Source organism: Cornus florida, unplaced genomic scaffold (genome assembly GCF_030987335.1).
Source record: "Cornus florida cultivar Cherokee Brave unplaced genomic scaffold, ASM3098733v1 CherokeeBrave_3.0.0_Hap2_Chr10, whole genome shotgun sequence".
Taxonomy (NCBI): domain Eukaryota; kingdom Viridiplantae; phylum Streptophyta; class Magnoliopsida; order Cornales; family Cornaceae; genus Cornus; species Cornus florida.
In genome coordinates, this window is record NW_026775580.1 from 109,717,515 (window position 1) to 109,734,795 (window position 17,281).

Sequence of the window (17,281 nt, forward strand, 5' to 3'; positions counted from 1 at the left end):
GAATGTGTGTGTGTGTGTGTGTGTGTGTGTGTTTGTGTGTATATATATATATATATAAGGAACACAAAAAGAATGTAACGAAAACAAGATCAGCATTCACAAACTTGACATCAGCATCGTTCATTGACGCTATTTTTTTCTATTTCAATAATTGCCCCATTTTGCTTCAGGGGTTACCAGTTACTGGAACATTTACAGTACATAAACCAGCCTCAAGCCTCGCGGCTCTTGCAAAGGGAAAAAAATAGAAGGCAAGAGAAACCTTCTGTACACCGATGCAGCTAAACTATATACAGCTTACTCTTCACGTTTACTCTCCCGGTTACAAAAAACCGCCTTACATTACATCTTTGGTATTTCCTGACTGTACAATACAATGAATTCCCTGGCCACTGACAATTTAAGCACTTGAGGATGCCTTGAAACTACAATGTCCTTTTTGATCTTGTATTTGCTTTCTTTCTTTACTCTTCTTTTCTTTTTCTTTTCCCCTTTCCCCATTTTTGTAACTCTCATTTTCTCTGTACTACTTTCACAGCAGGCAAACTCGGACTGAATATTAATTAATAGTTCACATGAAGCACCGAGCCTTTCCAAGTCTTAACACACTGCATCTTAAACCACTGAATATTCAGCAGCATACCTTCTTCATATTCTGCCTTCGGTTACCTTATTGTGTAGTCTCTAATTCCAGAATGGTCCTTGTTTTTTGGCTTCTCATGGAGAGGCTCCCTTGGATAGAGAACTATTGCCAACAATAAAGAGAGAGCAATACCAGCAACCCCGCTAAACGGTTGGAATGCGTGAGTACCGGTTACCCACCGTGGAAAATTGGGCTGAGAGGTCAAGAAACCACCATGTTGTAAGACAAAACTTGAAGCCATTATCCCTGCACGCAAACCGATGGGGAGAGAGAGGCTACCCTGGCTTCTTTGCCGTGCCCCTGCCAAACCCAGTGATAACAGCCATAGTCCTGGTATCGCCCATGGAGACCTGGAGCCCATTGAAGGATAGGATTATGACATTTTTATCTTGCATAAAGTCAGGCTAGTCAGCACACTGAATCATAAATGGTAATTTTAATAAATTACAGTAAAGAATCAGCAGGAAAAACCTCTCTATACTACATTGGAATGAAAAAGCATAATCATCACAAAAAGTATTTTGAAATGGAGGGTGCCATGGGGGACAAAAAGAGCAAATGAATATGGGCAAACCAAGTGGTGGGCTGGGTGTGTGCATGTGTGTGTCAAACACAGATTTCTGAAAGGGCGTAAGGGAAGGAAATCTAGCATCAAGACCCCCAGTGATTCTAGTTTCTTTAGAATTTAGAAACAATTTCAACATATTCAGAACTGATATAACACTTGATTTGACTAATCAGAAGTGTTTAAAGAGAAACTTCCAAATACATGAGAGAGAAAAAAATACGCATGAAGGACAAAGGTAACAAGTGATTCAAAAATGCAAAATGAAGAACATACCTCTGAAATAAGGAAAACACAAATCCTGAAATGATAATTCCACGATAATATCCAAGATCTGCTGCAATTTCATCAGGCAACCATGACCTGAAAAGCAATTCTTCCACCAATGCAACACCTGTTGCTGTTATGAGTCCTTGACCAACTAGTATAAGCATTCGCCCATACACTTTGATCCACGTCACAGCATCTAAAGAAGATGATGGAAGAGTGGAAGGCCAAGATACACGAACACAACCCAGTAATGTATTTACAGAATGTATTGATAAAACAAGCATTACTCCTCCAATCAAACCCTTTAGAAAAAATTGGATCTGCAAGGAAGACACCAACATTAGCAGTTCTGTCTAAGCTGACTAGTGTCGGAAAAATGTTCACAATATTGAAGTCTTAAACCTCACCATGGACTTATAAGGAGAAAAGTAGATATTAATGACAAGTGTATTGATATCGACAACAAATTGCGAGAACAGCAAAGTTTAGGATTCATGGTAATGAGAAGTAGTTTCCAATTATATGGACTCCGGGTATGGCTTAGATAGGGTATAATCTTCATGAAGCCAGCCCCAAGTGAGGCTATTTGAGTTGATTGAGTAATTTTAAAAAGTGATTGTCAATAACCTGAATTCATGAGTCACAAAAAGTCTAAGAAAGCTATGTTAGTCCTTATTATATCAGATGGCACCAAGTTTTTTCTCCCCTTTCTGGAAGGGCCTTTTATTTCTTCAAATTAGAAGAGATTAAGAAAGGGGCTGGGTGGGGCTGTAGCTAAATGGTTCCCGGAGGACTCCACTATATCGCTGATCAACTAAGTATAATGAATTCATGCAACAATCACTGAATTGATTCTGAATACAAGAGTTCATTGCATATCTAAAGCTTGATTTCTTGACACATCCCGTCTGAAGAAAAAAGCACAGTAAAAAATTCAAACAGCCAGGAACATAGTTTCAATCAGCATTGTCCCACTACAATAGCCCATAACATTTAACTGAACAATATGTAACATGCCTACATGATATCCAGAACTTTTCTCCACTTTTTTCCTTACATGATACTTTAAGGACGTTGTCTTCATGAAAGAATAGAAATCCATACCTTTGGCAATGAAGTCAAATCCAGCCCATATTGCTGAAGCGGATCTTCATACCCTCGAATTCTTTTGCCCCACAACGTAACAAGTATCATAATAGAGGTGTAGAGGCCAAAAATACAAGCAAGCTCAGCAATTTTGCTGGAGGTATGTGTCGCCCAGTTCCTTACAAGTGTTGGAAGCAAGGGGACAACAACCGGTGACCATAAAACAAGAACCATGCAGACAAACCCGAGAATCCTGAGGGAAGAAAGTAGGACAGTAGAACTTAATTAGAATAATATCCAGATGCAGAATACAACCTCAATTAGAAAAGCATGAATGGTCAAAACATCTATAAAAAGAATAACAAAAACATACCCGATAAGTAACAGAAAATACAATTGGGCTCTGCTTATGAAAAAATGTATGCCATGTTCTTAATTAGCAGTTTAATGGCTACAAAATAAATAAATAAAAATTCGTACAGTTCAATTGACTTAAAGAATAGGGAAAAGGGAGATGAACTGTTAAGTATTTGCTTATATGCATATAAACATACAAAATCACAAACACAAAGTAGATAATACTTCAAACATCATAAAATTGAAAAAGATAATACTTCAAAGATCATATTGAAAAAATATAACATATATAAAAAATAAATAAATAAAAACTTAACAAAATAAAAAAGTAGAGAATACTTCAAACATTATAAAACTGAAAAAGATAATACTTCAAAGATCAAGTCACAACTAACAAGGTAGACACAGAAAGCAAAGGAAATTTTTTTTATATACGTATAACTGACCTCTGGGGTGGAAAATTAAAAAATCAATAGATTTGTAGATCAAACAAGATCCACCAAAAATCTCTCAAGATTTAATATCAACAAGAATTCTATGTAAGATCTAACCTATATGAAGTGAAGATTTAATATCAACAAGAATTCTATGTAAGATCTAACCTATATGAAGTGAAAATATAATATATATATATATATATATATATATATATGTTATGAGAAACGTAACAAACCCAAGATAGAATCAAGAATCACGACAAAAAAGTTAACACACCACACAAAGAACACAAACATTTATACGTGGTTCGGCAACAGCCTACGTTTTTGGATCCGGCAAAAGTTTTCACTATGTGTAAAATTGGAGATTACAAGTTTTCAGCCCCTCACTCTGTTTCTGTACGAATTTCAGAGTCTCACTGTTCAACGGGTCGTCGGGTCATAAGCGGGTCATAAAGCGAGCTGGCACCAAATTCGGGCCATAAAATCACAATATATATATATATATATAAATATTGAGAGCTTACCAATTGAATGAAAAGTCCCTAAATCATAATTCAAGATTTAAGCTGCTTAGATTGAATGCACTTGTTTACAGAACTTTTAATTGTTTTTTTGTTACTTTCAAATGAATGCACTTGTTTTCATATTTTCAGTTCACAAAGCAGGATGGGAGAAAACTCAGCAACATATTCACCTCTGGAACAAGGGGCGTTCAGCAAGACGCAGAAACAAAATAAGCCTGTCAGTCAAACTCATAGCACCACGAAAACCGCCCCAGAGCAGAGCAACTTTACCAACCAGCCTCAACATGCCACCCTTCTGTCCCCATTCTGCCAACATTGCAACCAACCTGCTTGCAGGAGGAAATTGGTAAATTAAAGAAAGGAGAAGAGAAAATATAAGTGGATGAAAGAGGGAATAATTCCAGCACCAATTAACCCGACCTTTCTTGATCCACTTCACCATCTTCTGTTGTAGGTACCACAGGACCAGCTACAGACATGGCTTTTTCTGCAAGGCTTGTGACTAGGTTATTTTGGCTTTTTTCAGACATTTCCACCTCAAGCTTGTCAGGCTCCGGATAACTTTCTTTCTTGAAGGAGACTGACAAAGTTTCAGCTGTTTCACTACCTTTACGTGCATCCTTCATGCACATAAATCACCAAGAAGTATGAGAAACACACAAATGGATGGAAAATGATGGTACAATCTACATGCAAGGTTATTATGAAGGGGTATAGTGCTGTTTTAATCACAGAATTTTATATGACTTCATACTCCTGTCCCACAAAATTTAAATTCTATGGGAAAAAAAAAAAAAAAAAAAAAAACACAAATTTCAAGAGTTTTTAGTTTTCCAGTATCACCCTCCCTCTGTTTGATGATATAATTGAATTTTTTTTCCCTTTCTGGTGAGTATTTAATTGAATTTTTACAAGGTAATGAGTGGAAAGAAGAAAAAACGTGAAGCTTTACTTTTCCCCAAATGCATAAATACTGTGGTAGTGTACAGAAAAGACTGAACAATGCGAATCTTCTGTGTAGTGGACACATAATGGAAGTGTCAACAGAGTTCTATCCCAGAAAACAGAAATTCACTGGACGCATAATGGAAGTGTCAACAGAGTTTTTTTCAGTATATGGTTTTCCTCATAACGATGGATGAAAGGGAGAATAGAGGGAAGGATCATTGACCAAATTTGATGCTTGGTGAAGCGAATTAAACATTGAAATTATAGGTATATTAATTGTTGCCATACATAGTGGATATTCATGCACTCATCTCCTCACCACTCCAAGCCATAGTTCTTATTAAGTTATTGTTTATAGCTTGCATAATATTTCATTCTTACATCATATACGTGTTATATCAGTATCTTTTTTTTCTCTACCTATTTTCAAAACATGTAAAAAATATACCAGAACACTATATTGAAAAATATGGGGAAAAAATTACACATGTATCATGATTTGACCACCATAAATATTATTAAATACATGGACACCAGATCGAGAAAGATGGAAAGCAGAAGAAAAAAGACGAGCCCTAGACAGCTTACTACACAAGAGTTGACATAATAAAGCTGCTAAAAAATCTGCACTAGATTAAAAAAAATTAAAAGATAAAAACTATATGGACCGAAAAAATAGGCACCTGTCAAAAAATAAATAAAAGAACAAAAAAAAAGGAAAGATAGTCACAGAATTCTTGTACCTGATTAATCAAAAATTCAAAATCACCCACTCAAGAACCTCACTATATAAAATAGAACTTCATATGAGCAAGTTATTGAAAAAAAACAAAATGATAATATGACAGCTTGAGAGAAGATATACTTGTTACCTGTTGATGCACCAGTAAAGCAGATGCCCCCAGAGCAGCAGAAACAGCACTAACCATGACAGCGTCATTGTTTAGATTTTTTGATTCAGCTTCCTCTGAATTCTGCAAATCATAATTATGATCAATCTTATCAGAAGGGAATTGATTAATCTCTATTTCATGGTGAACACGATTCCTTTCCCCAGAATTGACTTGATCAAGCACCAAAGCTTCATGTTGGCCATTGCCATTCACTGTGGCTACAATAAAGAATTTTCTCAAAGCAGCTAAGCAAGAGCCTACAATGACACCAACTGGCAGCAATCTTCTCAAATAACTGGTTTCCTGGACAGCAATTGAAATAGCCTTTATGATGTGCTCTCCATTAAGAGTGCCAACTTTTTCTGAAGTACAATCCTTACCATCCAAAAACAATACACGCTCCTTGCCACGTCCTACAGCCAGTGACACAGCATCTGCGATGAGTTCGAAATCTCTGGCAAGATCGGGTACCATTTCCTTCATGTCACCTGAACTTAGCTTCCGACCAACTTCAACATTCAAAGAATGCAATATAATTTTTTTAACCAAGCTCATTAACTCCACTGATGTATCACCAACCTCAACTTTTTGATTCAGTTCATCCACAGCCTCAGATTCTGCAACTGGTTCCTGTCGTTTTTCAGCATCTAATATTACATATGATGGTTCAATAATTTCACCTGTATAATTTGCTTTTGAAGTTGAATGAGCTTGAACCTTTATTTCAACACCTTCAAGAGTTGCACCATCACCAATAGGAATTTTACTGTTTCCTGGTTGTTCCAGAAGCTTCCATAGACCTTCTTCTGGAAAATAGTCAAGAAATAAAGCAGTAGTTTTATCTAAATCTAGTGGTTTGGTACTTGCCATATTTGACAAAAGATATTTTCGGAGGTATTCCTTATAACATGCGTCTCCAAACGGATTTGTAATCATGTATGGTTTAATATCATTGAAGTATCTTTTTGCCAAAAGTTTTTGACCACCCAAATGTTCCTTCATTTCATTTTTCTGCTCACCTATGTGGCTAGCTGTATCACTTCCTCGAGAACTATCAATAATGCTCCTGTCAAACGATATGGGGTGTTTAATAGGTTTCCCTTCTACCCATCTCGTTCTTGCATGATTCTGTAAATCCATTATATTACATGGAGGAGCATCTAACTTATCAGATGGTAGAATCATGTCGTCATTATTTTCTTCTCTCTCTTCCAACTTCTCATCACCAATGATGAGATTATTCTCAGACGGAAACACAGTTTTCTGGTCCTTGATCTCGTTTCCATCTTTAACTTCAATTTCTTTTTCTTTTTCCTCCAACTGAGTAATCATATTTTCAATTACACCAAAAACACTGTTAACAGCCACTTGGGTGGAATCATCCATCCCTGTCAAGGCATCTAATGCCTCTGAAACGCCGAAGGTTGGGGAATCAGGACTATCTTGATTCACAACAGGCTGCAAAGTTTTTTCTTCCCTTTTCTGATTATCACTGCCCTCCCTTTCTGTCAATTCGGTCTCAGGAGAGGATACTGGAGAGGAGTTTCCTTCCTCCTTGGTTGAAGATATTGTTTTATTTTGTTCATATGAAGAATCTGTAATATTTTCTTCACCTGGCTGTATAGTATTCTCAATAACTACCTGGTTATTATCAAATTCATTGTCATCCTTCTTTACTGAATCACTGATATCACTACTGTGACTACCTGTTGATTGAAACTGATCTTTATCAATGGATTCTTGCAAATTCTCAGAAGCCTGAAGCTCTGGTCCTACTCCCCCAGCACACTTATCTGTGTTAGGTTGATTCTTATTAGAGTCATCTGCCAGGTCATTAACCCTTTCCTGCTGCTCTGATGAATGAGGATCTTCATGCCCACCTTCTGTATTGGATAGTCCTCCGCCTTGTTCTTGGAACTTGGGATTTAACGCTGATGCCATATTAGGAATCTGACTGACATTCAACAGTTTGTCAAAATTTAAATTAGTCCCTTGGTTATGCAAAATTCCAGAAACAGCAGATGTAAGCTTTCCACGAACATCTTCAGGAACAGCATCTTGCAAAGCTGTCATTAGTGTCTCTCCTTGACCCACAGCAGTCAGAACCTAGACATCAATGGCAAATAATTGTGATTATATATTTGAAAAAAAGGAAAAGATTAGACATGTTTTGACAATGTAATGAAATGCTCTCTCTATTAAGTAGCACTAGCAAAAACGTGTTCTATACCGTGGCCTCATATAACAGAATTTTTTTGATGATATGGAAATACACAATCAAGAAGCACATACTAATACTTAAATGGCAATTTATTGTTCTACAGATGTCATTCACCGCATTAATGTCATGAATACCGGCAATTCTATTTTTGGAAAACAAATAGACAAATCCTACTTCTTGTTTCACCAAGTAAATCTCAATTGCACGCCAAAAGCAGTGTGATAACACCCGATAGAAACAGAATTGATCCACTTTTAATTTTCCTCTACAAGGGCAGATCTCTGTGTGCTCTAGGTGCACAATTCTATAAAAGCCACACAAATGATATTATAACAACAACAGGAATTTCTCCAAGAAAGGTATAGTAGCACAAAGAAACTTAGAAGAGCTAGCACATTCTCACAACTTGTGTTAAAAATTTATCCACTTTTAATTTTCCTCTACAAGGGCAGATCTCTCTGTGCTCTAGGCGCACAATTCTATAAAAGCTACACAAATGATATTATAACGACATGAATTTCTCCAAGAAAGATACAGTAGCACAAAGAAACTTTGAAGAACTAGCACATTCTCAGAACTTTAGTTAACAAATAACAGTAACATACAGCTTATGAAGCTACAGAAAGAAGAAGACCAAAAAATAAAAATATTACCAGTGTTGCTTCAACTCCAACCCATGTGACATCTTGGAGGTGTGCACAACTACATACACACCCTATCAAGCTATTGTTTGATAAAACTGAAAACAAGTACTGAAAATTTTAAGAGCTGAATTTTAAGTGCTGAATTTTGTAAGTGGTAATTAAAAAATAAATGTTTTTAAATATATTTTTGAATTTTTAGTGTGCAGCATTCGGTGGTAAGTGATGTCCCCGTCACTTAAAATTTTGCCTCATTTAAAGTGGCGCTTACCGTTTTCAGTGATATTCAAATTGCGCCACCAAATGCACTTAACTGGATAAGCACTTAATTCGTTCAAAATTAAGCGCTGAATTGAGTTTTCAAACAGCATCTAACTCAACTAAATAATGCCCTGCCCCTAATATTTGGATAGGTTACATTAATTCTATTTTTAAATTTTGCTCTATTTAGAGTCACTAATTCAATCGTACTACATGTTACCATGTCTTGCTATCCCAAACCAAGTTGGTTTTGATACTTCCCATTGCTAACAATTATATGCAAGTGGACCATCATGATTTCTCATTGGTGCAATTATTAGTTTCATTGTACATCACCAAAAGTTCTTCATCAGTTTGTTCTAATTCTATCTCCAATTCGTACTCTCAGATTTGAACGTGTTCGCACACTTAGCAGCCCAAACATTTATCATTGCACCAAAGCAATGGCCCCAAGTCTTAAATAACATAAGCGTACTAATTCATGAACTGAAACCATAATGTATTTACATTGTTTAAGCACAAACTGAAAATTCTCACAGTAGTACTGGGTACTTGTTCTGTTATAATGGTATTCACAAGGCACAGATGATAGGCCATAGGCGGTAAATTTTCGAGTGCATTTGGGTCTGAACTCTGGAGAAAACAGGCCTTACGTTAAATAATTATATAAGTCATATGCCCACTTCAAACCAACAAAGCACTTTACCAAGACACCAAAAATAAGGGAAACAAACAATTCATAAGCATCACCTTCTTCTTCTGTTCTTCCGACAGAGTGCCAGGCATAGTTACATCAAGCACATTCATAACCACTTGTGTCGTCTGTAGTACTTTGCCTGTTTCACTGTCTACACTATCCATAGGACCAACTCCCTCTTTGACTAATTCTGCATCCACAGAGCTAGTCTGCTGTACCGCACTATTGTTCTCTTGTCGCAGTCCTTTTTCAAGTTTAAAGTTTATCTGTAAATCTCGCTTGAATCTTGAAGGGATGCTAGTTGTGATGTCACTTCCTTCAAGCATCTCCTTCGAAGGCACTACCGAATACCCATTTAAAGCATCTGATTGGCGAAGATTCAGGAGTCTGTTTATTGTGTCGCTCTTATTAGATGCTCTACCTTCTGCCAGTGCAAAACCTTTTGAAGGATTGATGGTAACATCTACATCTTTCAAAAGAGGATGACGACCTTTCAGAAGTCCAAGCTCCACAGCAGTGAGCCACTGCATGTAGACATTTTTAACTCTCAAATCAGGCCCAACTTGGATAGAATACAAGGCAAATACAGTACAATGGAATAACTTTCTTCCATGATAATAATATATAATCCAAGTCGTTACCTCAATGGTGAGGTGCTGGCACCATGATATGGTGAATCTGTCACTTCCAATAACTGTAGATGGGAAACAAGAACACAGGAGCAAGCTTGTAAATGGATTTTCGGCAATCAAACTGTGTGGAATAGAGAATAGAGGCACTGTCCCTTCGTCAGTCTGATAAAATAACAGAACTCTAACATGTCAGATATTCATTAAGGGGCAAAAGGTCATGTAAAGCTAAAAGTTCTACAAATAATGATGACAGGTGGATGATAGAGTACTGTTTGCAAAACAATATTACACACGTAGTTTATGCATGCACAAGCATAAGAATTTCCTCAAACAATTAAAGGTAGAATCTTCTGAACATAGAATTCATAGGCAAGCCGCTAAAATTCTTTCCCAGGGAGAGAGGATTCATAATTTGCTTAAAACCTCAAACTAAAGTGACATGGTTGACTTTCAACCAACACACTGGTAATAAAAATGCAAAGTATGTACATTAACACATGAAATCGATAGTACTATGTGCACGCAACAATGCATAAAGCAGTAATATTTTAAGATAGAACAGCACAATGGAAGTATCAACACATCCATACAAGCATCTCTTAAAAAGAAATCACAACGCACATAAATTTTTTTAAAACGCATGACAAGAGCGATCTTGTTAAATATTCAAATGTAAGATGGCATAAGAAGTACAAAATATGCAACTATATAAAGAGTACAAGGAAACTTCCAATTCCCAAGCACACCTTGTGTGCTAGGTTTTGTTTAGAAATCTTAAATGGCATCAAATTCATAGTAGATACAAAGCAGAGCGTCCACGTGCAAAGCACAAGTGATGTTGCTGAAAATACAAATGCAGTATAACCAAAATATTTGCACAAGTGTTCACCTGTATAAAGAGAACAGGAATTTTCACATTCCCAACCACAACTCGTGTGCTAGATTTTGCATAGAAATCTTCTATGGCATCAAATCCATATGACACCATAGATACTTCTCTCTCAAAATCACGAACAGATTTTGCCAATAGAGCCTTTTCCACATCAAACCCTTTTCCCCTACCATGAAATAGCTCCTGAAATCATCAAATAAACACTATGCAGCAACTAAGACAGTGATTATATTAATGACAAGTACTAAATAGTTGACCGTTAACCCAACTCAAAGCATACGGCATACCACATCTAGCATTCTATTTCTTTTAAGATAAAGGATCTCTTTTCTTACAACAAAGCAGATGTAGCATGTGTATTGAACACATGAAAGTTCAAAAGAATAACCAACCTTGTTAGATCGCAAAATATCTATCAAGCCACTCATGAGCTTCTGATCAACAGAAGTATAATGAGTAGCAGACTTTGTGGCCTCCTCTAAGTCAAAAGGATTGTCTATGCATGTGGCAGCCGTAAGAGGTGTTTTCTCTCCAACTTCTGCTAGGTACTTTGTCAACATGTTTGCACCATAACCCCAGCCAACACCCATCAATGTTGTCCATGGTCTTTCCCTTTTGACGAACTGTATAGCTGTGCGGATATCATCGCTGTCAGCAGCTGTAAATAACCTACATAAATGAAGTGGTTTAAGATGTCCTACTATCAGCTTGTTTTGCAAGAAAACCCCAAAAAGGGATCAGGAATGCAACAACCTTCTCATCCAGGAACCTGAACATGAAATTGGTTTTATTTTTAAACAATTAACATAAAACCAAAGATGCAAAGCATTACATATCTTCTCAAACACAATGTCAGAAAAACTGATTAATAGAGGTACTACTTGATTGCACATTGCACATAGGCGTCTTTCTAAGCGACAAAGTCGTTGCTCTTTTACTTAAAAAGAACAAATAAATAATTTTACATAATGCGACCAAATGGTACCTAAATTAACAGAATATTCATTCACCGAACCGTGAAAGGCAACAAAGCCCAATATGTTAATCAGATGGACTTGAATCATAAAGTACCAACAGGGATGTAAGCAAGTTAAGGTGCAGGAACAAGGAACATTGCCCTTTATGAGGTCCAATAGCTAAAAGCATTTTAAGTAACCATACTTTCATATAATACATACATACATAATACAATGTCCGTGTTACATTTATGCTACTAAATATATAAATAAAATTTTGTCATGAACATCTTGATAATATGAATGATACACAACTTTTTGTATAGTTTTAAAACCAGATTATTACATGTTCCTAAATCTGGAACGTAAATATAAGTTGTTATTAATCTATTTTAGCAGCCAATTGTGAGCATAACAAACTTTAGAATGTCATAGAAAATTTGCTTTAAACTTGTAACAACCCTAACCCTACCTAGACACAATATTGTCCGCTTTTGGCTCCCCCGAACCAGAGACTTCCCAAGGGGTCACCCAGGTACTACTACAGGTTAAGCACGCTTAACTCCAGAGTTCTCTTAGGTTCATGGCCATTACAGTTTTAAAACACGTTGTGTCACAGAAGGGTATTGAATCTACATATAGCACTGGCCTTTTCCCAGTCAATGTGGAATTGTGCACCTATCGCTCGCCCGGTGTGGTAGTTCGCTAGCGCCTCGCACCTGCCCACATAGGTTGCCACAAAACTACAGGCAGGTGAAGGTAGATTCTCCTAGATAGAATTAAACCCAGGTCAACAACCAAACCCATCAACCAGCAGAACAGAATGCTAGTGTAACAGATTTGTAAATAAGCTCCATCAAGAGCCACGTGAGCAATCAAATAAGAAACAGCAGCTAGGCCGAAGCCTAATATTTCCTCAGGCTAGCCCTAACTAGCCCAATGTCCCCTTCCGTGCTAGCTCCATGCTATCGTACAAGCCTACTCAGTAAGCCATATACATAGTACCATAACAAATAACATGTGTTATCATCTTTTGTGATTTTTAGTGTTTGTATTACTGAGACACTATTATTAAGCATGAAGTCGTGCACTGATTTTTACAACAATTCTACATGAACCACTACTATCAATATGTGAGAAGTTCATATCTAGGTGACTGGGCAATTGCAGCACCAAAACAAGAAGAAACTGTGATTAATTGCAGTTGAACATCCATGAGCGTAAAAATTTGTTCCCAGAAAAGTTCATATCCATGTGACCAAACAAATGCAGCAACAAAATTAGAAGAAACTATGATTAATCCTACTTGAACCGCTATCAATATGCAACTTTGTTCCTGGAAAAGTTCTTATGTATTTGATTGAGCAATTGCAGCAATAAAACAAGAAGAAACTATGATCAATTCAACTATCGCTATCAATATTCAAATTTGTTCCCGTAAAAGTTGATATGTATTTGATTGAGTAATTGCAGCAACAAAATGAGAATAAATGATGATTAACCTTACCGTGGTGTGGTGAGTGGCGAACCAGCACATCCCCTAGGGTTCATTACAACAGGAAAATAACCATGCTTCAAGCATTCAAACACAAACGACCGAATATTCCTATCCATACTCCCTTCAGCTGTTCCCGGAATAAGCAAGAGTGTTGTATCCAATCCATGCTCATCAGTCAAGTCTAAATTCGCCGGCCAGTCCAACGAAATTACTCCTCCATCATCAGTGCCCACACACTCTCTCTGATACACTAATCTCTCCTCCAACAAATTCTCTTTCCCATCACGTTCTCTCACTTGAATCATCCCGGTGTTCAACCTCACAAAATGTCTATCCTCCTCCACCAACTTCTCATTCACATCCTCCAACAATTCACCTCCCTCAAACAATAGGGAGGGACACCGTAACATCACGAAGCGATTAAACGGCGTCGGACTCGTGAACAATATCCACTCTCCGATATCACAAGGTTCAAAATTTTGCTTCGGTTTCAGGCGAGATAGATACAGAGCGAGGCCGGAGGTAAAACCGAGCGCCGGAGCTAACAAATCTAATGAATTCACAGAAGGAAACAGAGAAACCACGTTTTCAAATAAATTATCGAATGGTAATGGACCTAATTGATTGCGAACTACGAGGGTTCGATTGATTTTGAATCTTCGTCGCCTCCATTCTCGATATTCGCGGATATTGAAGGTTCTTTTTAGGAGAATTGAGAAATTCCGAGGAGGTCTTAACAGAGAATTTGGGGGAAAGTTAAGAAAATTCGATTTGAGGCTCATTGGTGACCAATAGATTTGTGCGTCGTTGAATTATTCGAACTTGATAGCTCAAGAATCAAGATAGAGAGCCATGTCTGAACCTGAAAGAGAGATATGAGATGAAGAGTGAAAGCTCCAGAAGCAACGAAACATTAGAGAGAGAGAGAGACAGAATGTGGACCGTACAAAATTGCAGAGGTGAAATGGTGAGCGGTCCTTCGGTGGGCTCAAAAAGTTGAACCAACGTACGGCAGGCACGGACTAAGAGGGATTGCTCGGTCCCACCGCTAGGGACGGGTGCGATCCACTCATTGGACTGGCTTGCACAACCATTATGTATGTGTTGCGTGGGTTGGGAAATTTGAAATGTGCCTGTTTCTTATGGGGCAAAAATTGAACGAGCGAGAGAGGAAAGAGGTACAAAAGAAAAATTACGTAGGATTTATAACAAAAAGAGTCAAGCATGTTTTATAAATGAAGGTTTAATGCTGATGAAATTATTTCAGTTTACGTAATACTACGTACCTTATTTTTGCACAAAATTCATGAAGTTCATTAAATACAAATTACTTTATTCGTGGATTCAAAAAATTGTGTGAGAGGCCGATGGACAATAGTAAAATTTTGTTTTTATAATATTAAAGGAGCAATATTAAAATTTTATCCGTATATAAATTTTTTTTAAAAAAAAATTATTACTATAAAATACTATAAATTTTTTTAAAAAAAATCAGTATGGACAATGATAGGGTGTATATGCTTAATATAAATAGATACACTTACACTAACACTAAAAAAAAACAAAGCAATCATGTGTGAAAAAAGTGAGGAGAGTTTTAAAAGTTTAAGGGAGTTGTTTTTAGGGTTGCATACGAGCTGAATTGAGTAATGGTGTGCTCGAGCTCAACTCGGTCAGGTGATAGAATGTTCAAGCTCGACTCGAGCTCGAGTCGAGAAAATTTGGTTCAAGCTCGGCTCGGCTATGTTTGACAAGCCTCGAGCCGTGCTCGATAGCTCGTTTAATTTTTAATTTTTATTTTAATTTTTATTTTTTTGTGGTACTTCACATCTAACGGATCGTGAAAAAAAAATAAATAAATAAATTTGAGAAAGAAATAGATTTGCAACAATAAAAAGAGAGAAATTTGAGAGAAAAATAGAAAGAAAATGATAAAGTTGATCGAAAATTAAACTTATCAGAGTTGATTTTGATGCAAGAAATTGAGAGATGCACAGATTAATAGTAAACTCCAAAATCTAAACTCAAAATCAGTTTGGATGAAAGATGATTAATACATAAATGTGTTGCTGTTGCTGTTTGATGGGATGATAAAATATAAAAAGAGAAAGAGATAAAAGTAAGATTCCATGAGAGAAAGCAGATTGTTGAGTGTGTTGAGAGAAAGCAGATTGTTGAGTGTGTTGACTACTAATAATTTTAGAAAAAAGGAAGATGATTAGGGTTAGACATAAGACATGGGCTTGGGTTTGATTGTACAAATGAGCTTGGTTTTTTTTTTAAATGAATAAATAATAAAATTAGGTCTAAAACAAAAAGGACAAAAAAATTTAATGTGTCAATGGACTAAGTCTTCATAACATAAAATTATATATTATAATTGGATATATATATTATAATCATGTATGTGTTTTATCGAGCTCAGTTCGTGACCGATTGATGAACAAATGAGTCGAGCCTATTGATGTTCAGACTCAGCTCGTTTATAAATCGAGCCGAGTAATTCACGAGCCGAACCCGAGCAATTCGCTAACGGCTCGGCTCATTTGCAACCCTAGTTGTTTCAAATTTGTTGGGCTCGAATGTGAGTTATTTCGAGTTAATTGGACTAAAAGTGAATTTTGTAATTGATTGGATCAAGGTGTATTACATGATTTCATGAATGTAAGTGCAACTTTCGTAATAGTTTCCACGTCAAAGAGATTTTAACTATTTTCAAAAAATGATTACATACTCTAAGCTTAAATTATTGCTATTTTGATTATTTTGTTGTAACAAAAGAAGGGAAGAGATAATGAGATGCTTTTATTTTTCTTTTGTTTCTTTGAAATTAACTGGTCTCAATGAATAACCTATTTTGTGATAGATAGTGCAGGACGCTAGTATGATACCGATGACAGCAACACAATTTTTAGTGTGGGTCGTCACTGGTCATAGGTGGGTGTAACAAAAGTGGTGATGTCGTAGCTCAGGTGGTGGCCATCAAAACATGCTTGATTGGTTTTAATTAGGAATTATGGGCTTCAAAACATGCTTGATCACTTTGGAACTTGGGACTATATATAAGAATGTCCAATTTCTATTCTGACCCACTGAAACAATAAAAATATGAACACTTTCAAGTGGTCTAACTTCTCCAATTTCCACTTCACAAACATACCCTTAAAGTTACATACATACTTTCATTAGGCCCAAACCCCATGAGTAACAACTAGGTCTCTGTGGCCCATCACAGCTCGGAACCATCATACAACATTAAGATCTAGCCTGAAAAAGAAAAAAAAAATGGTCTACTCTCTATTTTCTCCCTGATTTTAACACTCCATACCAGAGTCCAGTCACGAGTCGTGTGCTCCGATCTGTGTCTTCAGAACTATACAACTTCAATGTGCTAGGTAAATTTGTGAGAATGGTTTGAAGCCATTGTATCATACATAACTTTTGCATCGTAACTTTCATTTACCAGTATATCAATATCACAGTATTTGACATCAGTTCATTCTTGTACGTTGAAGGTAAATGGCAAATTTCAAATGAATTCTTTTTGCCCATCCTTATTGTTTATGAGTCAAATACTTCCTTCTCTATGCTAGAGCTACATTTTGTCGTCCTATGACATTACAAGTTACAACACGCACCTTAATTTCTTACCTGCAAATGCATACTTCAACCAATAGATGTCGAGAAACGAGTATAATCACTAATTGTGGCTAAAATAGAACACAAGTACTGATCTTGTGTGTGGCAAAATTACTAA

General features: G+C 36.6%; 1 protein-coding gene across 2 annotated transcripts; it reads right to left on the reverse strand.

The window, feature by feature from the left end:
• Positions 1-92: 92 nt before the first annotated feature.
• LOC132277006 (uncharacterized) lies at positions 93-14,513 on the reverse strand. 2 transcript variants are annotated; one of them, XM_059778693.1, is made up of 11 exons: positions 13,534-14,513; positions 11,463-11,739; positions 11,068-11,253; positions 10,188-10,340; positions 9,600-10,070; positions 5,706-7,832; positions 4,306-4,505; positions 4,056-4,211; positions 2,583-2,817; positions 1,485-1,798; positions 93-993 (listed from the first exon to the last, which is right to left on the reverse strand). In XM_059778693.1, exons 1-11 carry the CDS (start codon positions 14,304-14,306, stop codon positions 666-668), a joined length of 5,220 nt encoding a protein of 1,739 aa, XP_059634676.1. In that variant the 5' UTR covers positions 14,307-14,513; the 3' UTR covers positions 93-665. The 2 variants fall into 2 exon arrangements, with proteins under 2 accessions (XP_059634676.1, XP_059634677.1); XM_059778694.1 differs by having other exon boundaries at positions 11,463-11,839; positions 13,534-13,568.
• Positions 14,514-17,281: the final 2,768 nt, after the last annotated feature.

What these genes read in the sequence shown, in the direction of transcription:
- LOC132277006 (XM_059778693.1), bottom strand. Translation starts at nt 14,306, where the DNA reads ATGAGCCTCAAATCGAATTTTCTTAACTTTCCCCCAAATTCTCTGTTA. An exon ending in CTTTACTGGTGCATCAACAG is followed by an intron (nt 4,506 to 5,705) that starts GTAACAAGTATA and finishes ATGTGCATGAAG; the next exon opens with GATGCACGTAAAGGTAGTGA. An exon ending in GGTGAAGTGGATCAAGAAAG is followed by an intron (nt 4,212 to 4,305) that starts GTCGGGTTAATT and finishes TCCTGCAAGCAG; the next exon opens with GTTGGTTGCAATGTTGGCAG.